Source organism: Panthera pardus, unplaced genomic scaffold (genome assembly GCF_024362965.1).
Source record: "Panthera pardus isolate Hobbes unplaced genomic scaffold, ASM2436296v1 HiC_scaffold_25, whole genome shotgun sequence".
In the NCBI taxonomy this organism is placed as follows: Eukaryota; Metazoa; Chordata; class Mammalia; order Carnivora; family Felidae; genus Panthera; species Panthera pardus.
In genome coordinates this window covers 25,403,942-25,425,278 of record NW_026526821.1, presented here as the reverse complement: position 1 = coordinate 25,425,278, position 21,337 = coordinate 25,403,942, and the positions used below count along the sequence as shown (strand labels likewise).

At 38.4% G+C, this 21,337-nt stretch overlaps 1 protein-coding gene across 4 annotated transcripts in view; it reads left to right on the top strand.

Moving 5' to 3' along the window:
* The window catches only part of CBFA2T2 (CBFA2/RUNX1 partner transcriptional co-repressor 2), a 140,398-nt gene that overhangs the window by 79,240 nt on the left and 39,821 nt on the right, over positions 1-21,337 (top strand). For all 4 annotated transcript variants that reach the window (XM_019458777.2, XM_019458775.2, XM_019458774.2 and 1 more), the window contains one exon: positions 19,214-19,357. In XM_019458777.2, the coding sequence (XP_019314322.2) occupies positions 19,214-19,357 (144 nt within the window). The remainder of the gene's footprint in view (positions 1-19,213; positions 19,358-21,337) is intronic.

Genomic DNA, 21,337 nt, shown 5'->3' with positions numbered 1-21,337 from the left:
GGATTGTATCCTAGGACAGTTGGGTTAACTAAGCATGCTTTTACCTATTTATGCCTCTCAGGAGGAGTAGGACTGGGGTCTAGGGCTTCTGACTCTCAAATTTTGGTTTTTCTGTCATGCTTCCTATTTCAAATAATTTGTCCCATTGTTCCTGACCCTAACTGCTTGTCAAAATTTTGGTTTCAAAAATGAAGTCATGGTAACTAGATCATATTGCTTCTGTGTGAAGAAAGACTTCACATGTTAGGAATGCTTGGCAGCCCAGAGGATGTCTTATAATTCTCCTGTAGAAAAGGAAGTTTAGTGAGAGAGCAAATGAGAATATTTTATAAGCAGTGTTCCAAAAGGATTCGAGGAAATTGGTATTTACCCATTATTCCCACATGTCCTCAATTCCATTTTTGTGTTCCTTTCCATACTCTGACTACATGTATTTGTTTTTTTTTTTAATAAATAATTGTAATTGTACTGTACATATAATTTTTGTAGGAGGCTTACCCACACAGTTTTGTATTGTATGCATTTCCCCAAGTGTTGAATGATTTTCATAATTATAATTTTTAATGCTTTCACAGTTCACATTGACATGCGGTTCCGCCATTTAATTAACCATTTCTCTGTGGTTTAAATTGCTTTTTCCCTTGAGTTATTTTCTAAGGACATATTCCCAGGAGTGAGGTCACATAGTCAAAGTGTATGAAACATTTTTCTGGCTGAGAAATCATTTTTTAACCACACTAATTGAATGTCGGTACTTTAACATACATTTATTTCTGCGCTTTTTCTTCCTAGTACATTAGTAATCGGATACTGTAACTAATGGAAGGTAACAGGCATATAGATAAAGCCTTACAGTTTGAACTGGAAATACATCATAATTTTCTCCCAAAATTCACTATCCCATTTCGTTATGCTTTGCCAGAGTGATGGAGGACTGGCTGAGGAAATGTGGAGAAATTGCTATTAAAACCTTGGCCATGGTAAATTGAAAGTAAACTTCAGGAGAAAAGCTTAGCTGTAGAAGAAAAGCATGATTACTCTTTGTGGTTGGCTATTGAAATAAGAGTTTAATCCTTTTGTCCTTTGCACACCAGTCTCTATTTGATATGTGATATTTGCCCACTCCCCTAAAAATGTAGCTAATTAATGGGTTACAACTTTATGTTGTAATTCTGTCAATACTGCAATTAATTATTATCATTTTTCACTTATTTTAAAAATGAGTAAATGAATGTTCCTGTTAATGTTCGTTCTTTATTTACTCAAAACAGTGGTATTTGCTCATCCTGTCTTCTATGAAAGTTTTTTTTTTCTTCTATGAAAGTTTTAAACAGAGATGGGATTCATGAAAACCATTTATATTCTGTAATAGATTCTTGCATTGAGTTTGAGTTCAAAATAGATAAAATCTTGAGATCCTTCACAGTCAAGTTTCTAAGTAATCAAAAGTACTTTGTGGAGCCTAGAGGGCCAAGGGGACTCATAATCAGGAAGTAAAGATAGAAAGGCAGCTCTGAATCAGGATAAAGTCCTGTGATCCTATAGAGGTATGTATTTTGACTATTAATTTTTTTTCCTTAGAAGATTCATGATTAGGGCACAGAAATTCAAGATTATTCTAGTTTGAAGCTGGAAACTGGATTGCTAGCTTTCTCAAAGTACATAGGAGAGTCTACCAAGAATTGTCTTTACCCAGATCTAAACTTCTCTACTTAAATGTAATATTCTTTGCCTTTGCTGATTGAAATTAGTTTTAATTACATTCCCTTAGATAAGTATGGAAAACATTTTGGATGTTTCCAAGACCAAAGTTTAAATCATTTTACATGTACTTCGTTTTAACTTGTTATGTCTGGGCTGTTTTGGCATTTAAAGCCATTAATCTTAACTCACAATTTCTGTCCCAAGACAAATGAGAGGCAGATGCTCACATCTGGACCATTTGTTCCAAACATTGTTTCATTCACATAGTTTAAATTGCATTAGAAATTTTGATAGTGATGAAATCAGGAATTTAGAGTGAATCATTGGGTCTTTCCATTGAATGGGGAAGATTGTAACTTCCAACTTAATATAGACCTATAGACTTAAATATTTTTTGTGGATATTATAATTTACAATATGCATTGTTAGTCTGTTTTAGCCTTCTTAAAGTGTTATTTAAAATGATAAACTTTTAGGGGCTCCTGGGTGGCTCAGTCAGTTAAGCGTCAGGCTCTTGATTTCAGCTCAGGTCATGATCTCATGGTCTGTGGGATCGAGACCCACATCAGAGCGTGCTTGGGATTTCCTCTCCTTCTCTCTGTGCCTGCTTGCATGCGCATATGCATGTGCTCTCTCTCAAAAATAAATAACATTTAAAAAATTAGAATGATAAACTTTTAGAGGGAAAAGTGAACACTTGAAGTATTGTCTGTAATTAGAATAGAAAGTTAGGTGTAAATAAATAAATGTATATATATTTAAACCCAAAAAGTACCATTGCTATTCAGCTCACTGTATTTCTTTCTTGTCCTTTCATTTCTGGCCAGTTTGAAAGATTTAAACTGCATTATCGTTTCTTTTATTCCTTGGTTTGTTATAAAGAACAATACTGTATGTAAGAGTAACACAGCATAATCAAACAAGATGATCCCATAATGCAGGGATAGTTCAACATTTAAGGACCCAAAAGGAGAAATAAACTATCATTTTAATAAATAGATCCCTTCTCCTTATAGAAAAGCTTTCAGTTTAATCAAAACTGAAGACCTATTTTTAGTAAAAACAAGTAAAAGGCCCCAAGTTTTTGGTAGATGGAAACTTCAAGGATATAAATGCAAAACATACTCTTTAAATTAGAGCTCACACTTAAAGATGGTGAAAGGCAGTAGAGTTTGGTTTGGGCTGTGGGAGATGCACAAATGAGAGAACCCGACCTACAGTTTGGGGGTTGGAAGTCCAGCCAGACACAAAGAACACAAGGAGGCTGTGGTGACACCTCCCCTGGTCTTTATCTGATGTGGGCATAAAGACCGCATCAGATCGCTTCTCCCAGATTCATTGTAATAAAGCATCTCAGCAACATATGCATCTTACATTCCTCAAAGATTGAGGTCAATAAAATGATTAGTTAATTGAGTTCTCTTTATATTTACCTTACTTTCTGGAAAGGAAGAATAAAGCAAAACTATCCTGCCCTTAATTGCTCAACCTTAATTGTGTGAGGTCATCATTGTCCAAATTTCCCTTGAAAATGACAAAAAGATGAATTTGTTTCTGTGGCTTGGGGTCTCTGCTAGGTTGTTCTATTATTATTTAATTTGATTGTCAACAGCAACCCTGGCAGCTAGACAGTATTGACTGCATGTTATAAGCAAGAAAACAGACTTTGAGAAGGAACTATTCCTGCTATCAAAGAGCTAGACAAGGGGCACCTGAGTGGCTCAGTTGGTAAAGTGTCCAACTTCAGCTCAGGTCATGATCTCACGGTTGTCTCCCTCTCTATCTGCCGCTCCCCTGCTCGCTCACTTGCTCTCTCACTCACTCTCCAAAAAAAAATAAAAAAATAAACACTAAAAAAAAAAAAGAAGCTAGACAAGTAGCAGAGCCTCAATTTGAATCCTGATCATCTGCCCGAATCTAGAGACCGTGTATTTTTTTATCAGTATATCATATTCCTCTAAAAGAGCTGTCCAAGAAAATATAATGCAGTCCACAAATAGGGGCCACATATGTAAATTTTCTAGTAGCTTTATTTAGAAAAACAGATGAAATTAATAATATAGGTCTAAAATATTTCAACAGGGGCGCTGGGTGGCTCAGTCTATTGAGTGTCCAGCTTCGGCTCAGGCTATGATCTCACTATTGGTGGGTTCGAGTCCCATGTTGGGTTCTGTGCTGACAGCTGGGAGCCTGGAACTTGCTACGGATTCTGTGTCTCCCTCTCTCTCTGCCCCTCCCCTGCTCATGCTCTCTCTCTCTCTCTCTCTCTCTCTCTCTCTCTCTCTCAAAAATAAACATTAAATTTTTTAAAAATATTTCAACATATAATCAGTATTAAAACCTGAGATATTTTACATTCCTTTTCTTTAGTACTAAATGTTGAAACTTGCTGTTATTGTACTCAGTATATTTCAATCTAGACTAGCCACATTTCAAGTGTTCATTAGCCATTTATGGGTAATGGCTACCATATTGAGCAATGCAGCTCTATATTGTGAAATCCTCTGCAAAAATCTATACCTTGAAAACGTGAATTTGTGTAATATTATAGAAAGAATCTTTCATTACACATGGATTTGCCAGAAACTTTTTCTGAATATCCAGAATTTGGAGGATATTTGTTGACATGACTCGAGGACATCTACTCATATACTCAAAAATGTCTATAATCCCGTTGTCCTGTCAGAGAACTTCCAGAAAGTAGTTAAAAGAAACCATCAAACCTTTAACTAGTTTTTGTTATTTTTTTAAAGTACTTGTTTCCCAGAAAGGGGGTTTAATAAATAAACTGTTAGAAACCAGGTTGAATCAAATACATAGAATTTCCCCCCCTTCTTGACATCCTGTGGCTGTAGGTGCCACAGGAATATATAGTTTGGTGGTTTTGCACAACCATTTGCTTTTGATTACTCATGATGAGATAGTTTTCTTCAAATATTTGACAATGTTAAGACCCCTGGAAACAGAACTATTAGTGACCATTGCCCAGAACTACTTCTTAGCTGTCTAGCAGTGGCATGTGCTATTTTTGTAATAAGGCAAACTGCTCAGTGCCCAGAGTTCCTTAACAGAAGCTGGTATCAGCCATTCAGGGAGGTTGTCCAGACCTTCCCATTTTGGAAGACAGCTTGATCTTTGGTCTCTGATATACTCCTGGCTCCGCAGTTCTGTTTTTTTGTTTGTTTGTTTATTCTTGAGAGAGAAGACGGAGCGTGAGCAGGGGAGATGCATAGAGAGAGGGAGACACAGAATCTGAAGCAGGCTCCAGGCTCCAAGCTGTCAGCACGGAGCCTGACACAGGGCTCGAACTCATGAACCACAAGATCATGACCTGATCCAAAGTCGAACGCTCAACCGACTGAACCATGCAGCCGCCCCACTGCAGTTCTGTTTGTATGGTTATCCACCCTAAGGCCGAAATTGACAGGCTTCATCATCATACTTCAGACTGGAAAAACATTTGAATCAGCTCTTCAAATATTAAAGGGATATGGATCCAATTTGGAACCCTAGCACTGGCAAGCTGTTTATAAAGTTTGAGGAATAACTGTGTACAGAAAATAAAAACATTTGTACATCCAAGTTAACGGAGCATGGTCCTGTGATTTAGAAAAATAATTTTTTTTACGTATTTATTTAGAGAGAGAGAAAGTACGAGCAGGGGAGGGGCAGACAGAGAGGAGAGGGAGAATCCCAAGCAGATTCCACACTGCCGGTGCAGAGCCCAACACAGGGCTCTAACTCACAAACCATGAGATCATGACTTGAGCTGAAGTCAGACACTTACCTGACTGAGCCACCCAGGCGCCCCAGAAAAAGTTTTTTTAAGTTACAGTTAACTTGGTGGTTACCTTACTAATATTTGAAAGATAGGGCTGGGTACATATGCCTTTGCATTGGACAAACGTTTTTACTTACTAGAATATAATTAAAATAGTGAAAGTTAATAGCCTTTACAATTTAATATTTTCAACCTGAAAGGATAACAGCCACACGCACGCGCGCGCGTGCGCATGCACACACATACACACACACACACACACACACACACGGGAGGATGGGTATTGAGGTAAATTTAGCATCTTTGGGATGTAAAAGGCTATTGAGAGAGTTCATATGAACAAAAGATTTGAAGTCTGGGAGGATATTCCCCAGCAGTTTAAAAACAGATATTCAACTTCTCTATCATTAATAGAATTAATTGCTTATGATTTATATAACATTATACTGCCTTCATTTATGTGTAATAATGCTTTAGTAGTATGTATATTTTTGAGGGGTGATTTTTAAGTGGTACTGATGGAATCATATAATTTTATCTTCATACTTAGTCTCCCTATTGTTGAGTAAAACTATATGAAATTTTAAGATAAATGGAATAGTTTGTGCTCTAGAATTAGAGTAAGCATAACTTGCTTATACTTGTGCTATTAATACTGACATCATGCTTCAACAGAACTAATAGCATAATTACCTCTTATGGATTCCCCCCCTTCTCTCTGTTCAACCAACAATTGTTATGAAACCACTATTCTTGAGCTTGTAATATCCTAGGCATGGTGACAGACGACGAAAATAAGGACCAACAGATTGGAACAAAAGTATCGGGGAAGATTTAAGTGTAACTAGAGAAAGGAGATGGAAGAAGTTCTAGGAAATAGAGATGGTATGACCAGAGAATGACCATGACCTAATAGGAGACCAACCTAATTGGGATGTAGAACTGTTCATGAAAATGGATGTGGGCGAGTATTGGAGTTTAGTGACTGGGAACCATGAAGGCCAGTCTAAGGAACAAAAGATACAGAGATTCTTGAAGAAATGGCTGCTGGTAGGAGAGTGCATAATAGTCTGAAACCCAGAGAGAGTCTAGTTAGAGGTAAAAGGGGCTAATCTAAGGCAGTGGTTCTGAGAAAAGAGAGAGGTTGAGAATGAAAATGTAGAAGTGACAAGTCTGTACTGACTCAATGGAAATAGGGAGGTGTGAGAGAGAAGAGAATTCAAGTCTAGCCAAACTTGAATGTGCTACTTTGGATCATTGTGATTCAGTACTGCCTATTCTAAGCACTGAGGGTATTGTAAAGAAATAGATGGGGCATTTATTTCCCCCAAAATGGGCATGAGTCAAGCAAACAAATGCTTGATTGGTACAATGATAATAAATGTAATGAAGAGAATAAACAAGGACATGGGATGGTCTGGTAGGGAGAATGGAAAGCAGCTTCAGATAGGGAAGCTCTCCCTGAGAAAAGTGACATTAGTTTTGACTTCTGAGTGATAAGGAGTCAGCCGTGCAACAGCTTGGGGGAAGCCAATTCTAGGCCAGAGGGATAGCCTGAGTTAAGTCACTGGAGCACAGATGCATCAGTAGATGGAACCAGAGAGACCAGCTGTGTGAGAAATTTTTATCAATTTTCCTGCTCTCTGGAAAAACAAGTAAGACAGATTTTTATTTAACCAGGACTGCAGTTAGCTTATCCTTTGACTGTCTCAGATCTCTGAGTTATCTGATTTGGACTATATGTGTTTGGCCAGAATAATAATGTTTCACAATGTTCAGAGGTCAATACTCAGTAGATTTAGATTGTGGTACGGTAACCTCCACGGGAAGGTGAGATGCAAATCAAATGTAGTTTTAAGTCCTTTCTGTTCATGTGAGAAATATTAACTTGGTGGAGACTTGAAACAGATGGTGTGCAGTTAGAGTAGATAACTGTATTATTCCAAATAAACCATTGCTGAAGCTGGGAAGCAAAAATCCATATTTCACTTTTTCCTATTGACATTATCAAGTCAGCTGTGTTGCTGCTGCATTTAACTTGCATTAAGCTTATCAACAGGGTTTGATGTTGGCAGGCAATTCCAACATATCTTTAAATATTAAAGTTATTAGCTTCAGAGGAGACCTGTTAGTTACTTTCAATATATAGTTACATAATGATTGTTAATACATTACTGATGGATAGCTGTCTAGTAGTATCTTGTACTTAGTGTAACAGCACTTTCTCAGTGGTTACTGTATGGCCTTTCCTAATCTCTCTTTCCTCTCGGTTACAGAGAAGGAAACCAGGAGTGTGGAGTGACTTGCCCAAGATCCCACAGCTGATTAATTGTGAGAACAATCAGGATTCAAAGTCCTATCTCCCAGTTGTAGTCTAGCCTTCTTTCTTCTCCATCAGAGGCGTCAGGAAAGCAATTGTGGCCAATACTGAACTCATCATCTCTCCTCTCCAATGTACTGTCCCTCTTGTGGCCTCTGTCTTGGTCACTTGTCTTATCTTCCACATCTAATGAGTCAACAAATCCTATTTATTGTAACTCTAAATATCTTTGAAATCCAATCCCATTTCCCCATTCCTGTTGCTACTCCAATCTCAGGCCATAATCATCTCTCATTATAACAACCGTGTAAGTGGGCTCTTCTGGTGTTATGATCTTACTATTTTTCCTATTGCAACCAGTGATTTTTCTTTTCTTGTGAAATAGTTCAAGCTTACAAAGTAAGAAAAAAGCACAGCATAAAAAACACTCATGTAAACTACTCTTAACTTTATCATATTTTACTGATTTGTCTTACTTAGGTTTTGCTTCCAGTATTTCAAAGAATTAAGCCATTAGGAGATGCCTGGGTGGTTCAGTTGGTTGAGCATACACCTCTTGATTTTGGCTCAGGTCGTTATCTCAAGGTCATAAGATTGAATCCCCTTTGGGATCTGTGCTCAGTGTAGAACCTGCTTGAGATTCTCTTTCTCTTTCTCTGTCCTCCCCCCACTTGCGCACACTTTCTCTCTCTCTCTTCAAAAAAATAAATAAACCATTGGAACTACAGTTTGTACCACCTGATTTGTGCCCTTTTCTTCCCTTTGCAGTAGTCATCATCCTGGATTTGATGTTTTATTTTTATTTTTTTGTATTTCCCTTGCCCCGGGGATCATGACCTGAGCTTAAATTGGTATCTAGAGTCAGCAGCTCAGCCAACTGAGCCACCCAGGCACCTCTTAAATTTGATGTTTATTATTCCCTTGTTTTAAAAAAGATTTTACTATGTATGTGTATGTAAATGTACCATATGTAGATTGATCTATTACCATATGCAAATTTTTATGGTTTTAGGCTTTTATTAAATTTAAAAAATTTTTTTAATGCTTTATTTATTTTTGAGAGTGAGAGAGAGACAGAGTGTGAGTGGGGAGGGGCAGAGAGAGGGGGAGACACAGGATCTGAAGCAGGCTCCAGCCTCTGAGCTGTCAGCACAGAGCCCGACATGGGGCTCAAACCCATGAACTGTGAGATCATGACCTGAGCCGAACCCGACGCCCACCCAACCCGATGAGCCACCCAGGCGCCCCGAGGCTTTTATTAAAGTATTCCTCTATCCGTATTTTTCTTGCAGTCTGTTCTTTTTACTCAATAATACTACATTGTTTGGGGATTTATCCTTTTAATACATAAGATCTAGTTCACTTATTCAGTAGTACTATTTCATTTGCGAATATGCCTCAGTTTTGTTGCTGGACATTTAACATGTTCACTTTTGTACCTAGATTTTAGTATTTGCTCATCACGTTACACCAAAAATCTTGCATGTAATTAGAAGTGCATTGAATTTATACATTAAAATGAAGAGAAAATAATGGGGACAAGTCTTGCCATCCATAAGCATGATGGATGTAACTATGAAGAAGATAAGTTGACTGAAAAGACATAAAAGGATATTTAAGGGGCCCCTGGGTGGCTCAATTGGTTAAGCATCTGACTCTTGATTTCGGATCAGGTCATGATCTCACAGTTCATGGGTTTGAGCCCATTGTGGGGGCTCTGCACTGACAGTGTGGGGTTGGCCTGGGATTTTCTCTCTCTCTCTCTTTCTCTCTTTACCCCTTCCTGTGCACGCCCACATGCACTCTCTCTCCAAATAAACTTAAAGAGAAAAAATTCTCCTTCTTAAAAAGAATAAAGGGCTTATGTATTTTGTATTAGGCTTATTTCTACATTGTTTATAATTTTTATTGTAATTCATATCTTTTTGAAATTAGTGTTTGTTTGCCAGCATATAGGAATGCAATTCATTTTTAAAATATTGGACTTCTATCTAACAATCTTGCTGAACCTGCATAATCTAATAATTGGATGGTTAGATTCTCATGGTTTTCCTTATAGAAGGTCATCTAGTGTGTATAAAATGACAGTTCCATTTCTTCCTTTCCTATACGTATTATTTCTTCTTAACTGTTCTGCTGCTGTGGCTTGACTGGTGAAAAATGTTGAATAGAAGCATTGATTTATCTTCTTTCTGAGCTGAAAGACATTGCTTTTAATGTTTCATCAATAAGTATGACATTTTATAAGGGTTTTTGGAAGAGAACCTTTGTCAAGTTAAGGAACTGATGTTCTGTTTCTAGTTTTGTTCATATTGAGTGGAAATTGGGTCTTATCAAATGCTTTTTCTGTAATTATTGACGTGATTTTAAGGTGTTTCTTTTAATCTGTTAATATGGTGAGTTTTTCTGTATTAAAAAAAATTTTTTTAATGTTTATTTAATTTTGAGAGAGAGAGACACACAGAGCATGATCAGGGGAGGGGCAGAGACAGAGGGAGACACAGAATCCGAAGCAGGCTCCAGGCTCTGAGCTGTCAGCACAGAGCCCGACGCGGGGTTCGAACTCATGGACTGGGAGATATGACCCGAGCTGAAGTCAGACACTTAACTGACTGAGCCACCCAGGCACCCCTCTGTATTTTTTTAAAACTTTTTTTAAGTTTATTTATTTTGAGAGAGAGAGTGCACATGAAGGGCGGAGAGAGAGAAACCAAAGCAGACTCACACTGTGACATTGTGGAGTCTGATGTGGGGCTTGAACTCATGAACCATGAGATAGATTATGACCTGAGCTGAAATTGAGTCAGTCACTTAACTGACTGAGCCACTAAGGCACCCCTGTATTTTTTTTTAATGTTTATTTTTGAAGGAGAGAGAGAGAGAGAGACCAAGCCTATCCTCCAACCTATCAGCACAGAGCCCGATACGGGGCTTGAACTCATGAACCATGAGATCATGACCTGAACCACCCAGGTGCCCCTTACTGTATTTTAAATATATAAAATTATGCTTGCATTCTTGGATAAACTCAATTTGATTGTGATTATAGAAAAATACACTTCCGTATTTGGTTTGCTAACTTTTACTCACCTTTACTGTGGTATAATTTAGATACAATTAGCATATTACAGTCAGAATATAAAATATTTCCATCACCATAAAAAGATTTATCATGGGGGTGCCTGGGTAGCTCTGTTGGTTATGCGTCCATGCCTTAATTCCAGCTCATGTCATGAACTTACCATTTGTGATATGGAGCCCCCAGTCAGGCTCTGCGCTAGAGCCTGCTTGGGATTCATTCTCCCTCTGTGCCCTGACCCGAGTGTGTTCTCTCTCTCTCAAAATAAATACAAATTTTAAAAAATTAAAGAGAGGATGTATCTCGCCCCCCTAATGTGCCTCGTTGTAGTCTGTTTCTTTCCATCAGTCCCAGACAGCCGCTTGGCTGCTTTTTGTCCCTAATTTTGTCTTGTCACAAAGTTTTATATAAAGAGGGTGATATGGTGTGTAGTTGTGTTGTGTGTCTGGCATCTTTCACTTAGTCAAATGCTCTTGACATTCATCTATATTGTTGGATATGTGTATCCGTAGTGTTCCTTTCTGTTGCAGAATTACAATTTGTGTTTCTTTGATGACTGGTATGCTGAGCATCTTTTCACTCCCTTATCAGCCATTTGTAGATTTTCTTTTGGGAATTGTCTCTTTAAATCTCTTTTGTTCATTCTGAGTTGCTTGTTATTATCAAGTTATTAGGGTTATTTGTATAGTCTTCATGTCTCTGTGTCTGGGATCAGAGGGCCCTTATAGAAGATAGAGAAAGGAGGGATGACTAGGGGAAAAATTAGCATCCTCATGAAGCAAGTGATCCTTCACAGTTAGGTAGTCATCTTTGAGGTTCTTCTCTTAGTTATAGGTCTGTCTGTTTTTGGAAGAACATCAGATAACTAGCATCATTTTTGTAACTCCTCAGCTAGCTCTGACTTCAGTTGTTAGTATTCTGTCTTCAAATAATGTTTTCTTTAAAAAATAATTTTCCCTGTTTTTAAATAAACTTTTGTATGTTATTTTTCTTGGAGGTCAGTACGTAAATTGTCTTTATATCCAGTCTTAAGAGAATAAAAAATGTTATTCAAATGAACCACTTCAGTGGAAGCTGCAAAATAGATTTTACACGCATAGAAATAAACTAAGAATTAGAAATTTAATTTGTCAGTTCTTTAATCAGCCTTTGCAGAGGTCAGTAAACTATGGCCACTGGTATTTTTGTAAATAAAGTTTTATTGGAGCACAGCCACACCTGTTCCTTTTTGCATTGTCTAGAGTGTGCTGTAACAGCAAAGTTGAATAGTTGTGACACACCATATATCGTCCACAAAGCCAGAAATATTTACTGTCTTGGCCTTTGCAGAAAAAATTTACTGATCCCTGAACTATAAGAATGTATTCGATAAATTAACTTTATGTATTTAAAAATGTGGAATGGAAAAAAAATATTTTCCAATCTATTTTTAGTATACAGTAAAGTATTAATTTTGTTTTAATGGATCTCTCTGTCTTCAAGATCCCTTGTAAAGCATCATTTGGTCATTTCTTACTTGAGTCCTTATGCCTCAATTTTTGTTGAATGATAAATTATCTGTCACTGTAAACAGTTATTCCTGGCTGTCTCTGCATGTGAAGCCTGCATGTTATTAGAAAGTTGGATGTGTTGTCAGGTTCATGGCAGAGCTACATGGAAGAGAAATGTTCATCCTTAAGCAGGTGCTATGCGCACAATCAATTTAGCCAGCCTTACAAGCCTACAAGTGCAACAGTAATTTCGATGTTCTTTCCTCTAACTTTAGCAGATTAGAATTGTCAATCTTGGAAATGTTTCTCATCTGACAGTTACGCATTCAGAATATTTCCCTATTTTTGGCAATGGTTAAAGAGAGACTGTAGACAAGGAAATCTTTTTTTTCTGATGTTTTCCTTGGTTCTGATCCCAACTTTAGGGGCACTATTTAAACCGTATCTTTCATGATTTTGTCCTTATGTGCTACCTGGCAAGCTCATGTAGCCTTCCCACTGAACTACTTATTGCTCTGTAAAGACGTCCTTGGCCTTCACACATGGTAATGTTTCTACTTTTTATTTTCTTAGTACTTTGCAAACGTTTCAATATATATGTTTACCTTAATCAAGGCCCTATCTTCTATTGTCTCTTTCCCAAAGCCTGGCAAATACAGGATAGTCAGTAGCATGGGATCTAGAGAACCTCAAAATTCAGCTACAAATGATAACACATAATCCAATTATTTCTCAATAGAGGATTGTTTAAATGAACTGTGGTACTTCCACACAGTGGACTATCATACATCTGTTAGCAACAAAAGGTTGTGGAATTAAGCATTGCAGTACATATTTTGAAATTGTAAAACAAAACAAAAGAAAAACAAAAAAACCAAGGAGCAGTACAGTTTGTGGTATAGATCCGTTGCCTACTAGTCTACTGCTGTGCAACAAACCACACTAAAACCTAGTGGTCTAAAACAGTGTTGATTTTTTTGCTCATGACTGTGAGTCAGGCAGTTGTTCTGCTTTTGGTTGTTCTTACTTATTCGTATGTCTGCAGTCAGCTAGCTGCAGACCAGACTCCCTAGGATAGGCTCTCACGTGTTTGGGGTCAACTGGCCTTAGCTCGGACAACTCATCTCTGTTCCATGTGGTGTCATCCTACAGCAGAGGAGTCTGGGTTTGCCTTCATGGCTGGGTCAGGATTCCAAGAGAGGCTCAGAACTGGCACTCTGTCACTTCTATCGCATTGTGTTGGTCAAAGCAAGTCAGAGGCTCTAGCCAGATTCTGGGAATAGGGAAATAGATCCCACTTCTGGATACATTGCAAATGGGGTGGATGCAGAGAGGCCATTACTGGGGACATTCAATTTAACATCATTATGCTTTCTTTTTTATAAACAGGGGTGGGATAGGAATTTACATTCGTGTTTACTCATCTGTGCATGGAAAAAGAATGGAAGGATACACAAAAAATTAATTAAAATGGTTACGTATGGGGGCTCCTGGGTGGCTCAGTCATTTGGGCGTCCGACTTCGGCTCGGGTCATGATCCCGCGGTTCGTGGGTTCAAGCCCCGTGTCGGGCTCTGTGCTGACAGCTCAGAACCTGGAGCCTGCTTCAGATACTCTCTCCTTCCCCTCCAAAATAAATAAACATTAAAAAAATTGTTTTTGACGAAAATAAAATGGTTACCTTTGAGGTGGGGTAGGTAAGGACAGGAGAACAGATATTTCTTTTTATATCATGCTGATTTCTGAACCATATAAATATATAGAAAAGAAAATTAGGTGGTTTTGCCTCTGCCCCCAAAGATTTAGAGGTTTAAAAGGTTTAAACCTTCCCATAGTTTCTTAGTAAGGAGTCTTTTTTTTTTTTTTTTTTTTTTTTTTTTAAGAAATAGAATGACTTCCTTGGTCAACATGTTTGGAGTGATCAGTATTCCTGTTCTATTGATCTGAAAGATCTATATTCACCTCATTTTTCTCAGTGATGATAATCAGGAGCACTTGACCATATCTTCTACCCAAAACTCAGCATACATAAACATCTCAATGGCCAAATAAAATTATTTATTTTAATAGATTTGTAATCTAATTCAAGTAAGTACGTACTGTATGGCCATTATTATATATGTTATGGTACCCCTCACAGAACCTTGTTTTTGATGTGTTATCCTAGGAACACATGAGGAAAATCATTACCACACAAAACTAGTAAGTGATAAAGCATTTTTCACATCAAGTTCACCTTCTTTTACCTAAACATACTTTTTCCTTGTAGCCCTGGGAGTTTCTCTTCTTTCCAGTAGTCTAGGAAGTCCTTCTCCTGACATAATTGCATTTTTCTTATCTCATATTTACACCTCTTCTATTTCTTTTTCTGTTTTCTGCTTCAAAGTAATTTTTTAGAACTTTTTAAAAGCAGTTTAGGGGCACCTGGGTGGCTCAGACGGTTCAGCCTCTCCAACTGTTGATTTTGGCTCAGATCATGATTTCACGTTTCAGGGGTTCGAGGCCCTGCATCAGGCTCCTCGCTGATGGTGCAGAACATCCTTAAGATTCTCTCTTTCTCTGCCCCTACCCGGCTTGCGCTGTCTCACAATAAGTAAATAAACTTAAAAAAAAAAAAAAAAAAAAAGTAAAAGCAGTTTATAATGCTTTGTAAATACTTTTGTTTATGGGCAGTTTAACATACAGGATTCTTCTCAAGTAATATTTATCTGGGATGTTTGTGTTTATGTTCTGTATTACTTCTCTTATAGAAGTGTTCTGCTCTTTAGTTTCATGTCTGATTCTTCAAATTCCTGTGTGAGGAACAAAAGCTCTGCTGTCACACAGAGAACTGTTCATTACTGTGTTCTCTCTCTCATCAGTTTTCTGTTTTCATGACATCCACATCATATTGCACGATGGAGAACTAAAATCATCATTCAGACACACTTTTTCATGTTTGCTCTTCTTTTAGTTCCACTAGAGATATTGGAAATGCATGTGGTCATGCATTATTATTATTATTATTTTAATGTTTCATTTTGAGAGAGAGCACATGTGCCTGCTCGAGCAGGGGTGGGGCAGAGAGAGAGGGAGGCAGAGGATCCGAAGCAGGCTTCAGGCTCTGCACTGACAGCAGAGAGCCTGATTTAGGGCTCGAACCCACAAACTGCGGGATCATGATCTGAGCTGAAGTCAGACACTTAACCGACTGAGCCACCCAGGTGCCCCTCGAGTTTTATTTTTTAAGCCATATATACCTAAGTCTTCAAAATAACCAAAGCACAGACTCAGAGTGACTAAATCAGTTACGCTGAATCTTAAAATCTATGTTTAGAATCAAGTTGAACCTTTATGACAAAAGTAAGGGTTATTTTGATTTTCTTGGACTGAAGACTTTATTTCTTTTTGATATTCCAAGCAGTGGTGTTTATGGGTTCAGAGTGCCACTTGAGAGAAAGGAATTTCTTCTCTTTGCACTGTATCTAAGGTTCTCTGGCATTGAAAAGATCTCAAGATATGGTTGGTTTTTTCAAAGAATTCAGCTAGAATATAAAACATGAGTATCTGTTCCAAAAAAATTCAGAAATGAAGTCACTGTAACAGTGATGACATAAAGGCATGGCACAGCCAACAATCAGAGGGTTAAAATGCCTACTTTGGAATGTACCCCTTATCCACCATTTGAGCAGCTGCTGTATTGTCATGTTGTAAACCACTTGGATAGATCTCACACCATGAAGTGCCTTCATGCCACCCAGCCTCCAATAAAAATACCCCCTTACATGGTACTTGGTGCTTTTGCAGCTGTTAATTCTTGAATCGTTCCATGTAATCTCGCTGAGGTTAGATGGATTAGCTGTTGATAGTGTACCCATTTTCTATGGAAATATTAACTCGGTCATGGTCACATAGCTAGTTAGGTGGTATATCCAGAACTTGACACTAGGCTTCCTGTTTCCTAATCATCATTTCTGTTTACTGAGTACCTTCTCCAGCCAGCACTAGTTGAGGCATTGTTTTTTACCCTCACCTGTTTCCTACCAGGTAGGTCTTATTACCTCTTACTTTACATTTGTTAGAAATGACCCAGAAAGGTGAAATGATTTAATAAAAGTAATGTAGGTTCTAACAGAATGAGAATTCACATGAAATTTCTCAGCCTCCATACCCCATGTTTTTTCTACTAGTCGATGTTATTGAAACATGAGCTACAACACTAGTGTTGCAGATTTATGAGTAGTGATGTGAACAAGAGATGTGGGTAGTTTTAATCTGTAAACGGTACACTGCGAGGTGGGTTTTGCCCAGTATCTAAGCTTTCACTTGGTGTATAATTCAGTGTTCTGCAGTTGGGCTCCTCTCAGTTTTTCATTCTGCCAAGTGCTGAATGTTAAAACACATCTTGCTGTTACGTCCTCCTCGGGCCTTTGGCGCCCTTGCTGTAAAGGCAGGTGGTCTGAAGAAAGGCTCCCTCTAGGTTGTTGCACACTATACACAACACATTATAGTGCGAGACAACTGTCAGTTCCTTCCTTCCCCTCTCCCCCCACCCTCCAGAAAGCTGGGCCCCAGATGGGAGAGCTGGAAACATGTCAACCATTCTCTGAAGGGCATTGAGAAAAATACTGTCAAGAAGAAAAAGGCAAACGCAACAGCTCATTAGTCCACTAATCAGACAGGACGACCATCAATTTCACAAAGAAAATGTCCTGGACAGAGAGATGGGAAGAGCTGGCAGAGTGTTGCCCACATGGCTCTCAGAGAGCCGCACATTTTTGTCAGGGGTTTTGTAACTTGAGGACGTTACTTGATAGACTTTATGTATTCATTAGATCTCTTTCCAAAATATGACCAATGCAAACGGAAGCATAAAAATAATATTTGGTGATATTTTCCTCATTAAAAGATGCTCATAAATGTGCAGAGATGGGCTTTTTTGCCAGTGTCATGAATGTATTGTGTCTACAGCTATGATCTCACAGAAAGAAATCTTTGGTTTAACAGTCTCATTTGAACCTTTGGTGTATCCATGTCTTGTTCTTTAAATTGAATTCAACAGTTATTGGAGAATAAATACATGGCACTTACATGAAAAGCCTGGAGTTACCGAGAGGAACACAGTTCAGTTTAAAGATGATTATGGTGACCCTGGTCCTATTATTAACCAAGTATGTAACATGTTCTTTTTAACGGGGGAAAGTAACTGAAGCTGTTTTAGAATATTGCTCCAGTCCTGTTGATACTAGTCCAGACCTATTTCTGATGTCATTAAGTTTAATCTGTCAAATTTCTTTTTCTGGAATTTGTCGTTCCCTACCGTTATCAAACAGCTGCTTATGAATTGTCCCCATGGTGAACTAGCCTGTACTTTGTTTAGATTCAGCTCTACTTTTCATCTTTTTAAATACTGTACATCATAAATGACATTTGCATGATTGATGTCAGGGATGTTGACTCCACCTCTTTTTTCCTGCTTATCCCTAGTTAATATATATAAAAATTTAGTACTTTGTCATTTGTGGTAATTTATATACAACTGATTATGATTCTGTTTCCCTGCCGTGCAATTGATGCCTACTGGTCTAGACAGTCCCACGTTAGCTTTTTTTCCTCCTATTATTTGATGAATTTATAAAAAAGAAGTCAAAAAACAGTGCATTTGAGATAAGCTGAATATGCAACCTGGTTTCTTCCTTTCTCAGCCACTATCTTCACTGTTAACTTTCAGGTCATGTTACCCTTTGACCTTGCTGGCTTGTTTTAGTTTCCTATGATTGCCATAACAGAGGTCACAAATTGGGTGGCTTAAGACAACAATAATCTCTCACTGTTCTGGGGGCTAGAAGTCCAAAATCAAGGTGTAAGCAGGGTTGGTTCTTTCTTGGGACTTCTGAGGAAGAATCTAGTCCATACCTGTCTCCCAGCTTCTGCTGGTTGCTGGCAGTCCTTGGCATTCCTTGGCCTATGGATGCATCACTCCCGTCTCTGCCTTCATGGTCACGTTGCTCTTGCATTGTGCAACTACGTCCGTCTTCATGTAGTCTTCCCTCTGTGTATGTGCCCCTTCGGCTCTTCTTAGGAGGGTATCATTCATGATGGGTTTGGAGCCCCCCTCAATAATCCAGGATGATCTCCTTCCAAGATCCTTACCTACATCTTCCAAGACCCTTTTTCCAAATGAGCATATATTCACAGTTCAAGGTAGTCAGAGGTACAGTCGTCCTGCTCCCCCAGCCTTTAACCACAGGAGATACATTCTAAGACCCCAATGGATACCTGGAACTGCAGATAGTACCAAATCCTAAATACATATTATGTGTTTTCCTATACATATACCTGTAATAAAACTTAATTTGTAAGTTAAGCACAGTAAGAGATTAACAATAAATGAAAATAAAATAGAACAATTATAACAATATACTATAAGTTATGTGACTGTGGTTTCCCCCTGTCTCTCCCCCTCTATCAGAATATCTTATTGTACCGTACTTACCCTTCTTTTTGTGATGAAGTGAGACAACAAAATGCCTGCCTGATGAGGCGAATGACCCAGGCATGATGACCTTACGTTAGGCTACTCTTGCCCTTCTGACTCTCTGTCCATCAGGGCGATCATGTGTTTCCAGACCATGGTTGGCCACAGGTAACTGAAACTGTGGAAAGTGAAACTGGCTGAAAGGGAACTACTGTAGATACCTTTTGAAGGCCTTCCATACAGCCTACTCAGATAAGCATCTTCTTAATTTCTCAGTCCTCTAGGACAATATACTGGTATTCATATTTCATATTTCAAATTACTGTTACGATTTTTATTACCTTGTGGACAACTCTGACCTCAATTCCTTTTATTCTCTTTAGTTGGTGCTGAGAAAAGAGTGCCAGCAATGCCTGGATCGCCTGTGGAAGTGAAGATACAGTCAAGATCCTCACCTCCCACCATGCCACCCCTCCCACCAATAAATCCTGGGGGACCCAGGCCAGTGTCATTTACTCCAACAGCATGTGAGACCTCTTAATTTATTTGGGTTTGTGGTTCAGGGTGACGTTTAGATCTAAGTGACTGGCTGCTATGAAGCCTTCTGCATATGCTATTCAACATTTTCAAAATAGCTGTAAGGTATTTTATATCTACACACACACATATGTACATATACATGTTACACACACATATGGTTATTTCTTTTATAAATTGCTTTTGCCCTCTGAGAATAGTACTTAGCTAATTTAGGCATTTGAAAATTTAGTGGTATAGATACTTTGTTTTCATACTCTGGCTATTAAGTAGCTATTTTAATTTCTTGGCTCTAAAATGAATTTAAATTATTATATTGCTTTATAGGAATCAATGTAAATTTCATATAATTACCAAACAACTTCTAAAACTATTCCAGGACTACCATGGTAAGGCTCTTGACAAAAGAGAATGAATATTGTATTAGTTTGCTAGGGCTGTCACAACAAAATACCACAGACGGGTTGGCTGAAACTCACAGTTCTGGAGGATAGAAGTCCAGGATCACGGCGTCAGCAGGTTTGGTTTCTTCTGAGGCCCCTCTCCTTGGCTGCAGATGGCCACCCTTCCTGCTGTGTCCTCCCATGTCCTTGCCTCTGTGCATGTGCATACCTGCTGTCCTTTCCTCTTATAAGGACAATAATCATAGTGGATTACGGACCACCCACATTACCTCATGTAACCTTTAAAGGCTGTGTCTCCAAATACAGTCACATTCTGAGATGCAGGGGATTAGAACTACAACATAGGAATTTGTAGGGGGGCATAATTCAGTCCATAAGAATTACATTAGCCAGGGGCGCCTGGGTGGTTCAGTCAGCTAAATGTCCAACTCTTGATTTCAGTTCAGGTCATGATCTCACAGTCATGGGATCAGGGCCCACATACAGCTTTTGTACTCTGTGTAAAGCCTGCTGGGAATCTCTCTCTCTCTCTCTCTCTCTCTCTCTCTCTCTCAAAACAAAACAAACACTTAAAAAAAAGGATTACATTAGCCAATAAATATATAATAGATGTTCAACTTTGCATCAAGTTAATGCAAACTAAAACCCAATGTAATACAAGAATGTTCAAAATGGAAAGTAATATCAAGCTTTGGTGAGCATATGGTGAGCTACCTGAACACTCCTACATTGTTTGAATGTGAGAAAATTATTTGGTAGTATTTAGTAAAGTTGAATTTTCACAAAGCCTGTGTAACTCAGCAATCAGTCCTATATGTATAGTTAAACACATAAACAAAAGTCAAAAGAAGACCCAATTTAAAATCTAGACTTACATGCATACATACTAACTTGTGTGGATTGTTTTTTAATTTTCTTTTAATGTTTATTTATTTTTGAGAGAGAGAGAAACAGGTCATGAGCGAGGTTGGGAGAGAGAGAGAGAGAGGGAGGTAGAAGATCCTGAGCTGTCAGCACAGAGCCCGATGCAGGGCTCAAACCCATGAGCCACAAGATCATGATGTGAGCCAAAGTCGGACACTTAACCAACTGAGCCACCCAGGTGCACCTTTACGTGTCTAGATTTTAATCTGAATTTTTCTGCCTTTCTGTGCCTGTGCATGTTGACTCTCACAGATACTGTGCCTCATAGAGCAGAGGACACTCAGTGTTTATGGAGTACCCACAATGCATTAGAGCACTCTGCTAGGCACTATATGCATTTTCTTATTTAAATGCCTTTACATAAGCTTACACACTGTCGTTGCTCAAACGTTTACGTTTTTTGTGTTTATTGTTTTAAAAGGCAAGAGAGTCCAAGTGGTACAGCTTTAATAGAAATTTTAATTATTATATTTCAAAACATTTGAAATTGAGTAAGTGGCAACTGTAGCAGTCTGGAACTAGAAATGAAATGAAGTTTAATATCCTTTTTAAAATTCTATTTTCGGGGCACCTGGGTGGCTCAGTCGGTAAAGCATCCGACTTCAGCTCAGGTCATGATCTCGCGGTCCGTGAGTTCAAGCC